This window comes from Monodon monoceros, unplaced genomic scaffold (genome assembly GCF_005190385.1).
Source record: "Monodon monoceros isolate NGI ecotype Baffin Bay Population unplaced genomic scaffold, NGI_Narwhal_1 Super_Scaffold_21, whole genome shotgun sequence".
Taxonomy (NCBI): Eukaryota; Metazoa; Chordata; class Mammalia; order Artiodactyla; family Monodontidae; genus Monodon; species Monodon monoceros.
This window is the reverse complement of record NW_021703778.1, coordinates 11111200-11125433: the sequence shown is the minus strand read 5'-3', so window position 1 is coordinate 11125433 and position 14234 is coordinate 11111200. Positions and strand designations below refer to the sequence as shown.

General features: G+C 37.4%; 1 protein-coding gene across 3 annotated transcripts in view; it reads right to left on the bottom strand.

Moving 5' to 3' along the window:
* The window catches only part of ARHGAP21 (Rho GTPase activating protein 21), a 126764-nt gene that overhangs the window by 66748 nt on the left and 45782 nt on the right, over window positions 1-14234 (bottom strand). For all 3 annotated transcript variants that reach the window (XM_029237415.1, XM_029237417.1, XM_029237416.1), the window contains exons 3-4: window positions 7943-8122; window positions 5508-5532 (exon numbers count right to left, since the gene is read on the bottom strand). In XM_029237415.1, coding sequence (XP_029093248.1) covers window positions 5508-5532; window positions 7943-8122 — 205 coding nt within the window. The remainder of the gene's footprint in view (window positions 1-5507; window positions 5533-7942; window positions 8123-14234) is intronic.

Below are 14234 nucleotides of genomic sequence, written 5' to 3'. Positions count from 1 at the left end.
TAGCAGAGTTTAGGCCTTTGGAGGATCATATGCCAAGATTTTGTTGCTGTTGTCTGTGTTGTTACTCTGCATTTAGTTACTTTCCAGGTCCTAATTCTGGTGTCTGGGGCACCCCGGGTATCCTACAGCACTTGACTTTGAATTTGGAGATGTCTTATTTGTTTCTTAGAATTAACACATCTTTCCTAAGGTGGCCTGGCAGGGGCGGGGGGTTCTATGTCTTGCCACTAAACTATCCTTCATTAGAAAACTCTAACACGGACTACAGAGCCGTTTGTCAGAAGTGACCGCAATCACAAAATACAAATTTTTACTACTGAGAAAGTATACAGAATTCCCAGATACTTTTTTTTTCTACTATTAACATGCTTGAATATAAAGTTTAATGCCAAAGGAGAAATCCACCAGTTATTGAGCATCTAACAAAATGACATACACATTTTAGAATACTGGAAGTGTCCCTACAACTAAGCTGAGGTAGACTTTTTCTCATAGAATAAGGAGAAATAATGGTAATTACAAACCTTCTATTATTCTTATTTTGATTATTTATGAATTTATGATTTAAGGGACAACAGGACGTCAGCAAGATAGCAATTATCCGCCAGCATTATTATCACCAAGAAGTATTTTTCTACCTTGATGGCCTTTCTCTTGTAAACAGTATTTGCATTATAGCGCAGAAAACTAACCAACAAGAGAGAAAAATAACTTTTAAAACACAAGAGAGGACACATATATACAAGATATGAGAAATAATATATAACAGAATGGAAAAGCTGGGTAAAGAGAATAATCGGAAAACTGACTGGCAAAAGAGACTCCACTGAGGTACCAAAAGGAAAGACCACCAAAAAAGACCTTTCAACCGTTCCACAGAATTCTGGCAACACAGCAGGATCTCTTAGGAGCTTGAATAAAATTCTGGGAATTCTTTTCTCTCCAGTGACTCTACGCTCTGACTCGGATCATTATACCGGAGGTTGGGATTCTATTTCATTAAACAAAATTCATATAAAAGGATTTTGCAGTCTCAGTACGCTTGAAAATAAGTCTGAAAAGGAAATGAGACTATGAAATAAATACCGAAACATTCAGGCTGAGTCAAAATAATAGATTACGTGTCATCTGTCTCTAAATAGGTTGTATTTTTTAAACGGATCTATAAATAATTGTTCACAAGTCAGAACATATTTTTCTCATGGAATATGTTCTGACGGATGATCTGATCAGTTTATCTGAAATGGTATTTTGAGTACTAAACGTAAGCTAAGTAGGCCTCTTCTGCAGACCAGCCTGTGACTCCCACTGCCAACTGGGATGACGAAAGCAAGCCTGGCCCAGGGAGGCAAAAGGACACAGAGAACTAGGAACTCTTTAAACTCATTTAACTTTCCAGGTCCACTGCCAGCCAGCTATTCAGAGTCCAGTAACAAGTGGTGGGTGCTCCTATAAGATGTCTGGGGCCTCTGAACTTGGTGTTTCCCTGACCTTGTTGTGAATTCTTTGTCTTTAAGTGTTCACAAATATGGAACAGGCTTCCTTGTTTTTTGGGTTTTTTTTCGTTTTTTGGCCGCGCCATGCAGCGTGTGGGATCTTAGTTCCCCGACCAGGGATCGAACCTGCACTCCCTGCATTGGGAGCCCTAACCACTGGACCGCTAGGGAAGTCCCCCATGTTTCCTTGTTTTTAACTTTCTCAATGCGGAGACATTTCACAGAGTTAATTTCCTAACATAGTAAATATACCCTATATTTATCTACTAATTCTTGACCCTATGTAAGTCAAACTATTTTTTTAAGTCAACAGATATAAAATAGCACAGTTTAAAGAAGATGGGCTTCAGAGTTATACATGCCTGATTTGGAAGTCCAGCTCTGTCACTTAGCTGTGTGATCTTGGGCAAGTTACTTTACGTCTTTTTCAGCCTCAGTTTCCTCGTCTACAAAATGGGAGTACTGTCTCACACCTCACAGCATTACAGTGAGGATTAAACAGCATAATAACATATATTATGATTCCTACTATAGATTAAGTCCTCAATCAGATATTAATTTCTACCACCCTCAAAAAATTAAAAATCAAGTAGTTCTCCTTTCAGGTATATTACAAACATATCATAAAATTATTTCTTTAGGTATTCTCATATCTTTTTATAGTGTTCTTCTTAGGAAGAAAACCATACAGATGTTCTGAACTTTATAAATTATCTTACTTTGATGGACCTTGCTTCGTAAGAGGTAAGGTGTTTGAATTTGTATTTTTCTTATTTTAAAACCTTAGTTACGTTGTGTTTATTTTAATTCTTCTATTGGCCTTTTAAATTAAATTGTTAAACTAGCTTATAATTATTTTCTCCCTCAATCTGTTGGATTCCTGATGATAAGATTATTACATTTCAATTATTTACATTCTTTGATTTTTTTTCTTTTAGCTATTTTATCTTCTAGTTATTAACATACTGATTGACTCTATATTTTCTTAAACTAACATTTTTCTTACTCATGATTACTCCTTCATTGACAACACGCAATGCCAGTAGAATGGCCAGATAATTTAACCTCAAACTATAGCGTTAACTCAATTCAGATCAAAATTCAGTTGTGAGGTATAATAATCATGAAAGATCACTGGATATGTAGTCCTTAATATCCATTCTTCTAAATGGTCTGAGTATTGTCACCAGATCAAGCCAGACTCTTGGGGACCTGTACAGTCGGGCCATTGTTTTGGTATCCATCACTATAACCCAAGGTTTCTCAACACTGGCACTATTAACATTTGGGCCGGATAATTCTTTGGGGTGGCGGGGGCGGGAAGCGGGGTGTCCTGTGCATTGTAGGATTCTTACCAGCATCTCTGGCCTCTCCCTGCTAGATGCCAGCAGCACACCCTCCCCCTCACCCTAACTGCGACAACCGACACTGCCATGTGTTCCCTGGGGAGCAAATCTGTCCCCAGTTGAGAAGTTCTTTACACTAAATTGGACCGTGGGGTTTTGAAATCAGCTTACATTGAGAAAGCTCTTAAAAAACAGTCACATAAAGGGATGGTACTGAGGATGTTACCTACTATATTATTCTCTGTTTCCATTAGGAGGAACCATAGGAGAAATGTGTCTCAGACCTCAGGGCAAACCAGATGTTGTTTTCTTATGGATAATGTGAATCCTTGGCTAATCCTTAAATAATAATCCATCCTTCCTTCCTTCCTCCTTCCCTCCCTTCCTCCCTCCCCCTCCCCCTCCCCCTCCCTTCCTTCCTTCTCTCCTTCTTTCTTTCTCTCGCTCTCTCTCTTTTTCTTTTTTTCTTGCCATTGGAAAAGCTCAGAAGCAAATTTATAGCCCATTTTTGATAACAGTGTAGGATCTACAGCACGCATTTATGTGTACTAAACCTCTCAAATGTCAGTTTAATTCATTTTTCCCCCATGAACGTTTTAATCTTATTTTTATCTTACTATAATACATGCATGTGTACACAAACACTTTTTTGAATGAGATTAAGTATAAATTAATTAATAAAATGGTATTTAAACCGTAATTTTTCCCAGCAGATGACACCCTTTAGTCTCACTTTATCACGCCTCTCCAAATCTCCTTCTGTTAGATCTAGATCTTCCAAGTTTTCCCTTACAAATGTTTAAGTCTATTATCTCCAGTCAAAGCATATAATGAAATGTCACTTCAGTGAATGGATATGTCAGAAATAAAATCATCTGCAGAATAAAGCTTTACAACTAAGCCCCTCTACATTTATTAGCAGTATATCTCTCCCAGTAGAAACCAGAACATGACAGCCATGAAATTCTAGGCGCTGTGTGTCTGGTAGGTAGTCCAGGCATCAGTACATCACTCTGTAGGATGATGGGGAGACAGAGGACCCACGTCTTCTTTTCTCTTGCCTATCGTGGTTTTGTCAGTCTTCCCTTTCCCCACTAAGGCCAAGTAACATTTGGAATCCATCCTGAGCCCTGGTGCACGACAGATGGTGACCTTGTGCAAGGAGTGGCCCATCTTGCACAAACAACGGTGACAACTATGAAGGGTCCTACCTCACACTACACACTCATTACTTTTGATAGTGCTGAAAGAAACCATTTTCCTCTCAGTTTAACCCTTAACATAACCATTCCAAGACCTCAAATCAGATACGGGTATTATAAAGGTTCATCAACAGGTGAGTGGATAAACAATTTATGGTCTACGCAAGCAAGGGAAAAACCACTCAGCAAAAAAAAGTAGTACTATTAGTACCTACACTTACAAAGTGGTGAATCTCAAAACTACTATGCCAAAGAAGATGGGCTGAGAAGATGTATCTTTGAAAGATACAAAGAGTACACATTGTATTATTCCATTTATAAGAAACTCTAGAGGAGGCAAAACTCATCTATAGTGACAGAAAGCAGCTCAGCGATTGTCTAGGGCCAGCAGAGTGTTGACAGCAAAGCCATACAAGGGAACTTTATGGAATGACGCAAAGGTTCTTTTTGATATCACATCTTGATTGGAATGGTGGTTTCCCGTTACATATTTATCACAACAAAACCTTAAGTATAACAGTACACTTAAATGACGTGCACATGGGTATTCTTGCTAAAAATGCATCACTTCAAACTAATAATAAGAAAACATCAAGACAAAACCAAACTGAAAGACATTCAAAATAACTGCTCAGTGCTACTCAAAATTATCAAGCCCGTGAATTACAAGGAAAGACTGAGGCGCTGTCACAGACTAGAAGAACCAAGGGGGTGTGACAAATGAATGCAATGTGAACTCCGGGAACAGAAAAGGGGAAAAATCCAAATAAATCCTGCAGTTTAGATAGGAGTGCCTTAATTTTGTTAATTGTACCATAGTTATGTTTTTAACACGAGGAGAAGTTGAATGAAAGATATATGGAAACTTTTCACTATTTTTACAACTTTTTAAACATCTAAAATTATATAGAAATAAGTTTTCTAGATGGGTGCTTTTTATTGTGTATAAATTTTAATTCATTAAAGTTCATATAAGATTGAAACAAAAATAAATGGCAGTTTTTAAGAAATAACCCCATCCCCAGCCTTTTAAGTTCATTAAATATGTTTAAATCAAGAGTAAGACTAGCTACAAGAACCAAAATACTCTACTTCTCAATATTTGAACCAATAAATCTAGCAGATAAAACACACACTAAAAGAATCACTAAATTTAAAAGATTACTAATTGAATAAAAAAATCTCAGAATTATTCCCCTCAGAATCATGATACATTCCCCCCACATAACCACTAATATATAAATGACAATAAAATCATCACACAAATTATGGCGACACAATGGAATCCATAAAATTTTGAAGTCTACGGTAAAAACGTTTAATTTCTATGACTCTCACGTCTAAGGACTGTTGTTATATATTTGGACTCCAAAAACTATATCATCTCATTGAATATTACTTAAAGACTGGAAGGGCATGGGTAAAAAAACATTCAGAGAAAAATTAAACCTTTTATAACATACCTCCTCTGTTGCCATTTTCTTCATCCTACAAAATAAAAATATATATATTCATATATGAATAATGTTTACAACTGGTAAAATCACAGTGAGGCTCAATTCAAGTCAAACTGCCCTCCCCAAAATGTGCCAATTACAGTCTCACTAACAGTGCCTCTTGCCAGAAGGAGGAAGCTGTCACACACAGAGATGGGAAGGCTATAGGTAAAGCCAATTTATGAGGACAACAGAAGCTTCTGACATACTGAGTGTAAGATGTCTAAAACGGACATCCGAGGAGAGTTGTCAGAAGTAAATAGCTGTACAGAGAGGGCCAGGCTGGTCATCACTTATGTACTATACATCGAAAAATGGGCCTTTAAAGGCTATTACAGGACCCAGAACTGTCTTTGGATACATTGGCTCCAAATTGGTATATATTTAAAACCTTGAGCTTTATCTATTTGGTTGCTTTCATTGCTACCAGGCTGTCTTGCTGCCATGTTATCTACCTCTAGCTGGGAAATTAGAAAAGCAACTTTGAAAAACTAGCATAAAAATACATTTATTCAAATATTTGTTGAGCCTCTACCATACAAAAACTACAACATACTGCAGAAAGAAAAATAGAGATTTAGTGAAGGGCTGATAATTTGTTACATAATTTTTGACCTTTATTTTGGCTGCCCAAATACATAGTTTTTTCCTGGTTATATGCTCTGTTCTGAGACTGCCAAGGTTGCCAGATACATAATAAAGACGTTGTATTAACTGCACATTTTCTGAAAGCTCTACAATATTAATTTTTATATACCCCTTTGAAGTGAATGAACAAATTTTTATAACTGAAAAGATTTCAATAAATATTTTCCATGTGAAAGGTACAAGACAGACCTATTTGCAAGAACATCTGTGTTAAATAACAGCATTAATAGCTGAGGTTTAATGAGCAATTATTGTCTGCCAATTCCTGTACTAACTGTTTTATATGTATTATATCACTTAACACAGCCACAGTGAGAAAAGTGCTGTCACTGTCTATTAGGAGACTAACCCAAGGTCACAAAGCTAACAAGGGCAGAGATGGGACTCAAACCCAGGCCCTTTTGACTCCAAAGATTGTGTTAGCAGCTACACTGTGCCTCTAAAATTTCTAGAAATATTTTCCAATTATAACAATAATAATAATGCATTTGAAATCCGTGTTTAGTAAAATCATCTTATAAAAACTGTACTATCTATATCATCATGATCCAAAGCTCTTCTTCAAAACAAAACCAAAAGACAAAAAATAAAATTCAGTCTTAATATGTAATTAACGCAAGGGACTTAAATTTTCAACTACTCTCACATGTGACCTAATACCTAAGTTTTACTATTTAAGACATTTAAATATAAAGGAGATTCTTAGGGAATCCAGTTCAACTGTTTTATACATTTCAGGAACACCAAACTGGTCAATTTTAATTCTAAAGATAGCAATTATTCAATTCTTAAAAACTCTTTAGTACTTTTAAAAGCTTATCTTATAAGACATTTTCCTAGATAGAAATATTTAAGAAAGATATAATAAAAAAAAGTGTGGCCTCCAGAAGCAATTTGACACTATGTTTTACAAGACAGCCCAAGATTCACAGACATTTAGAATTAGAAAGGACTTTCTAATCTTCTAGTACAATCCCCTCGAATTAGAATGGAAATCTAGAAGCCAAAAGAAGTTAAGTGGCTTGGCCAAAGTCTTCGAAGTCTTCTGAATGTCATTATTTGCATTACACTGTTGAACAACAGTTAAGCATCAGGCATTCACGTTGGCCAAGTTCAAATCCTAGGTCCACCACTTACTCATTATATGACTCAGACCAGTTTCCATATCTATTATATGAGGTTAATAATAAACTGATATAATGCTCATAAAGAATACAGAACAAGTACTCAGGATGTCAGCTGCCATTATAATGATTCCATCCGCTGCTTATTAGACCATGTTCCTATACGTTGACGCATATGAGTGTAAGGCAGTCTAGTGAGAAGCTGTGTTTTTAAATTCTGACTTGCCATCATATTACCTATCTGAAAGTTAAGTATCAGTCTAATTCTAATAATTTTTTATAACTGTCCAAATATTTTAACAAACTATAATATTTCCTCTGCATGCTCAGCCTAGAAAACTCAACCACCTTTCTAGATATTAGAAAAACAGCTACACATTAGAAAAAGTAGAGTGAAGCTTAGAATTAGAAGTTCTAGTAAAAAAGATTTGGAGTTCATAATCAGTATGACCTTTCAGAGGAGATTAAAGTGTTTGTTCTAGAAGGTAAAAAATATCTAAAAGATGGAAAAGAATATAATAAAAATGCAGATATGACACAATTCTTTTAAGATAGAAAGAAGGCAGGATGAGAGGAAGACAAGAAGGAGACAGGATTTGCCTTGTGTTCTACTTTAATTACTTCTCTTACCTTATATGAAAATTGAATTGCAGACTCTGGGGGATAAACAATAAAATGCCTTAATGTAAAACCAAAGCCTTGGGATGTTCTTTTCAACATAACTGTTTTGGGACCTGGCCAGGAGAATGTTTCATCTTCGGATGGTGATACAGTTTCACTTTGTTCTTTTCCATCTTTACTTTTTGATACCTAAAATGAAAAGACGTTTAAAAGTTAACTATGTAACACAATATACTTCATCATTTGGGGAAAAATTTATGTGTAAAAATATAATACCTGAGTGCAGAAAGGAACTTACTGGAGAACAAGAACCATATTCTGATGCATGAACTATATGTGGTACAACAAATCATGCGGATTACCCAAAACTCAATTTTTTTCCTACAGTGGGATGCTATGAAAAGTTAATCAGAAGCAAGAAAGAACTCTGGGAAATGAGAAATATAATGGCTAAAATTTTAAATGCAATAGATGGAATGAAAGACAACACAAAATCTCACAGAGCACTAAGGACTAAGAAACAGAAACTATGAAAGAAGAGACATGAAACTGTTGCGAGTAAGAACACTAAACATGTTATCAGTCCAATGGCAGCAAAGGGTATCAGAAAATAAGAGCTAAGGCTTCAGGTTCTGAGCGCAAATTCAGCACCCACATAGATAATCCTTCCAATATCCTGGCTTTCCAGTTCTCTGCTATCTCTCTCCAACTCTTGGCTTTTATCTGCTCACGAGTAAAAACCCTCTGCAATCTCAGATCAAGGAGCCCACCCTGCATCCCGCTCACATGCCAACCCTTACGATTCTTCCATCTGAGGCTGACCCTACACCCGTCCCTCACTGCCCCACGTCCTCAGCTCTCTCTTAAACCAGCTTCAGTTCACTCCTTTGCCTTTCCCTCACTTCCTCAAAGTCACCTGAGAAGACCTCACCCTGGATAAATCAACATGACCTACTCTGGACCTGCACGCACGTGGCCAAACATGGGTGGAGAAAAACGGAAAATTAAGCCGACGGCTTTCCCTCTAAGTTCATGACCGCTAACCTCAAGCGAGCCTTCAGTGTTGTCTGTCCATTTCTCTCCAGTCCATTCATCCAAGACGACCATTTCATCCCTTCTCCCCCGCCCTCACTTGGGGCTGATGACCTTGCTTTTATTACACCGAAAACACACAAGCAGGACAGTGAGAGCTTAGTCGCCGGCCACATCTCCCCGCCTACCTGCAACTGTGCCACATTCCCGTTTCCCTCCTGTGACAACGGCTGCACTGCCCATTGTTCTAAGGCCCCAGCACTTATGGACTAGATACTATTCTCTCTTCCTAGACAAAGACATGGTCCCAGCGATTCTCCCCTCGCTCTTTTACATCATGTTTTCTCTTCACGACATCATTCCCATTGGCGCATGTGTACATTTTCTATGTTCTTTAATCTTAAAACAACAACACAAATCCTCTCTTGACCACAGCCCTCGCCAGCTTCCACTTTGTCTTTCTGCCTATCTTTACAGGAAAACCTCTTGAAAGTTGTCCATGCTCCTATATCTCCAATTATTTTTCTCCCATTTGTCTCTTAAATCCCCTTAAATCAGGCTGTTGCCTCCCTAATTCCCAGAAACTGCTCTTGTCAAGGTCCCCAAAGACTTCTACGTCTCTGAATTGAATGATCAATTCTCAGCCCTCGTCTTCTGTGACCACTTCCTGCCTGAAAAACTTCCCCACGTGACTTCCCACACCGAATCTCCTCCGAACAGCCGGGCTTCTGCTCAGTCTTCCTCGCTACCTCATCAACTGCTCCGCTTCTGAATTTAGGAATACCTAGGACTCAGCCATGGACCTTTCTACCTCTGCTCTGGCTTTCGGTGATTTCCCCAATTTTTATCTCTAGCCCAGACATCTCCCCAGTCTAACAGGTATCTCAAACTTAACATGTCTACCTTGCTGCTAAGATTTTGTATGAAATTACAATTCCAAGTTCATCTCAGCAGTTTTGAAATGTCACCTTTATCAAACGACAAATACTTGAATATGCTTGATTCCATTACATTTTTTATTATGCTCCACTAGTGAGTCTTATCTATTCTTCCACAATGATTTGCTTAACATGAAGGTATTTAAACTGAAAAATGCTCTTGGAAGCAATTTTTCAAGAGACTTCTAAATCCTGAACATTTTCATCATTAGTCAACATTTGGGTTGTTACTAGTTAGCTATTTTATCAATTTCATGTTCTTTTCCATTTGGGAAGACACTAGATAGTAACATTTCCCAGCCAAACCTGCAATAGGGGAGGCTGTGATCAAGTGCTATCCAACAGAATGGAAGTATTATAAATATACAAAAATGAACAGTATTTCTACACACTGACAATAGGCACTTGGAAACTGAGATGTTTAAAATATACCATTTAAAATGTGAAAAACTAGGACTTCCCTGGTGGTCCAGTGGTAAAGAATCTGCCTTTATAATGCAGGGGACGCGGGTTCGATCCCTGATCAGGGAACTAAGATTCCACATGCCGCAGGGCAACTAAGCCCACACGCCACAACTACTGAGCCCACGTACTCTGGACCCCACGTGCCACAACTAGAGAGAGAAAACCCAGATGCCGCAACTAGAGAGAAGCCTGGGCACCGCAACAAAGAGCCCACGTGCTACAACTAAAGACCCGATGCAGCCAAAAATAAATTAAATAAATAAATAATCTTTTTAAAAAAAAAATAAAATGTGAAATACTTAGGTATAAATATGACAAAAAATTTGCCAGACCTGTACATTATAACTCCAAAACACTGCTGAGAGATTTAAAGAAAATCTAAATAAATGGAGAGATACACCATGTTCATGGTTCAGAAGACTCAGTATTGTTACAATATCAACCCTCCCCAAATTGATCTATAGATTCAATGAAATCCCAGTCAAAATCCCAGGAGATTTTTGTGTAGAGTTGATAAGCTGTTTCTAAAATTCGCTTTGAAATGAAAAGGACCTAAACAACCAAAACAACTTTGAAAAAGCAGAATAAAATTGGAGGACTTACAAGACTTCATATAAAGCTACAGTAATCAAGACTCTGAGCCACCGATGGAAACTCTGTACATTTGAAACTCATTTATCATAAATGCATTTTAGTTTATTCCCCCTTCTAAAACTTGGAGATTTTAAGGGGGAGGGGGAGTAACACCAAACATCAACATGGCGGACTCAAGCCGAGTCTCAAATAACTGCAAAAGCAATCACATAATCAGGTAGAATTCATAGCATGAAAGTTGCTATTCTAGGCTTAACTATCCAAGTAGTTTAGCCTAAGCTTTAGACAGTGACTGGATCCTCCTTTTGAGATCCAAATGAGAGAATTATTTTATATATGCACGCAAGTTCATTCCCTCCGTGTGTGTGTGTGTGTGTGTGTGTGTGTGTGTGTGTGTGTGTCTCTAAGTTTCTCTGCATCCTCGAGGGCATTTGGTATTGTCATTATTTTTTCTCTTAGCCACTGTGATAGATGTGTAGTGACATCTTGTTGTGGTAATATTTGCATTTCCCTACTGGCCAATGATGAACATCTTTTCCTGTGCTCAGTTGCCATCTCCTTGTGTAATTTTATAGCACAAAAGAATCTAAGCTATGAGCAATATAAGTGAACCTTTTCCTGTTACATATGAGGAAACTGAGGCCTGGATTATTTAAGTGATTTGTCTAAGATTATTGTTGGCTAGTATCAGGGCAAGAATTAAAATCATGGTTAAATTAAAATCATGGTTTCCTGAATCTGAGGCTAGAATATTTCCCCTGTGTCACATTACTTTTCGTCATCTCTTCTACTGTGCAGTCTGCATAGGCTTTTCCCTCCAATAGGTCTTTGATCTAATCTATTATTTTTAAATTTTATTTTTCTGCAGGACTCTAATTTTACTTTATAAACACTTTACATGTATTAAATTTATTTCTAATGTATTATTATGACTTGGCCTCACAGCTCCCAAATATATTCAACTTTTCTTTCCTTTTCCTTTGAACCACATAGATAAGGCTCTTGGATCCCGGTGTCATGCTTCAAGTTTCTGTGTTGAGCCTGTTCTGTCTTGTTCTACTGAGTTCTTTACAAAAATGGAGAAAATGGGATGAAGAGTAAGCAATTTCTTTTTCGCTCCCTGCAAACTAAGATTTTTTGAGGCCACAAAGCTTCGTTGTCTCAATTATTTCAGCCTCCCAAGAACATCACATTGAATCCTCTTTAGTTTCCTTAGCTTTTCCCTACAGGAAAGAAGGGTTACAATTCTTTCTACATAAAAAGAGAAGACGAAAAGAAATACACATATGTGCCTTTCTCCCTCCTTCTCTTCCTTACCCACAGAGGCTTTTGATCTGTTGGATTTTATAACAAGGGCAAACTGCAGGCACACAGTGAAGGACACAGCAGTCAGATTTCTCCACTTGAGAAGACCCTTAAAACGTTATCTCTACACGTGTCTCACCTTCCCACCATGAGCACCAATTCATGTACCAACAGCCTCAGCGTGCAAGAAGCCAAGAAGTGGCTGGAACCATAGCAGTCACATTCCTGTGCACTAAGAACTGACATCTGATTCCCTGAAAAGACTTCGTAACAAGGTCACCTGCTTGAATAATAACTGAAGGTTAAAAGAAACCGAAATAAAGGTAAAAACTAGATATAACAACCAGGCAAAGCAAAGAGGACAAAAGTATAGGGGAAAATGCTAATCATATAACAATAAAGGTAATAAAAACCTCACAGAAGGGAATGCACACTGGCACAACAGAGCCCTTTGGGATAATGGAAATGTTCTAAAAGTGGATTGTAATGAAAGTTTCACTACTGTATAAATTTACTACAAGCCACTGAAATGTCACTTAACAACAGGTGATTTTTATGGTTTGTAAATTACACTTCAACAAAAATGCTTTAAAAAAAAAAAAAAGTGGCGCAGGTAAAAAGTACAAAGTCTAAATGTTTGCCAGAGGTGAAAGACGCAGGGCTGTCATGAAAGCAAACACAAGAGAGTTAAGAAACAATCCCTGTATACACAGTAACTATATAACCCCTAAGCTATCTTTTGTAATTATTTGTACTTTAAATAGAATGGGATGGCTTCCTAGTATATTCCAGGAATCATTCACGATAAAGCATAAGAAAGTATTATGTTCATCCTAGAAGATCCTAACATTGACTCCATCATATTTCTAAGTTTATAAGCCCTACTCCTATGGATTACTTGAAAATGTTTTGCTATTTTTTTTTAAATCTTACCACTTATAATATTAGTAGTACCAGTTGCTTAAAGTAAGATTTTTCTGCCTTATTTTAGGGCCATGCTTTCTCGTGGTGATGATTTGAATATGTGAGTCCTTTTTCTTTTTTATAGTTGAATTACTGAACTCTTCTAGTTATGACTGTTATCTGGGCTTGATGTTTTTTCTTTCATTACATGGGGAGATGGCACACACAGCGGGGAAGAGCATGGACTCTGAGCCAGAGTCCCTGGGCCTGGGTCCTTGATTTATCACCAGCTGTGTGCCTTGGGCATTTGGACCTCGGTTATTCGTCTTCCATACGAGGGTGGTAATAATAGTGCCTACCTCATAAGCTTCTCATGAAGATTAAATGAGTTACAGTTTGTAAACCATTTAAAACAGTACATCACACATAGCAAGTACTCTTTTAACTGTTTTTCTAAAACCACAGGGGTCACCAATACATAAAGGCTTATCTCAAAAGTGTATTACACAATAACACTTTTCACATACTCAGGAGAATAGGGTGTAAAACATAGTTTTGTCTGAAGGGGAAAACAAAATCTTGAATAGCCATAAAACTTCCTAGATTTTTATGTACCACAAGAAGTCGGATGGAGATATGGGTTCACTGTGGTTGAGTAACTTGTCAAAACAGCTAGTAAGTGATACAGCCAACCTACTCTTTCCATTCTATGCCATGAGTGGAGAGGAAATACCATGTGGTTTACATATTTGGACACTGCCTATCTTTAAGCTTCTGTCTCCACAGTCCTAACGCCACAGAGAGTTAATCTCACAGCAAATTATTCCTCACATACTGACTTTCTGTCATGAGACAGAAAGTCTCAACAAATTTTCAACATGAGGAGATCTTGTGTGTTTAATTAAATAGCTTGTTTGTTTAATTCCGATTGAGTTAAAAGAATCTTGAATAAAGCTTCTTTATATGCTACATATACCTGGCAACTCTTGACTTGGAGCTTCTGTTGACGGGGAGTCTCCTTCTTAAAAATTTTAAAAAAAAAAAAATTTTTTTTTTTTTTTTTT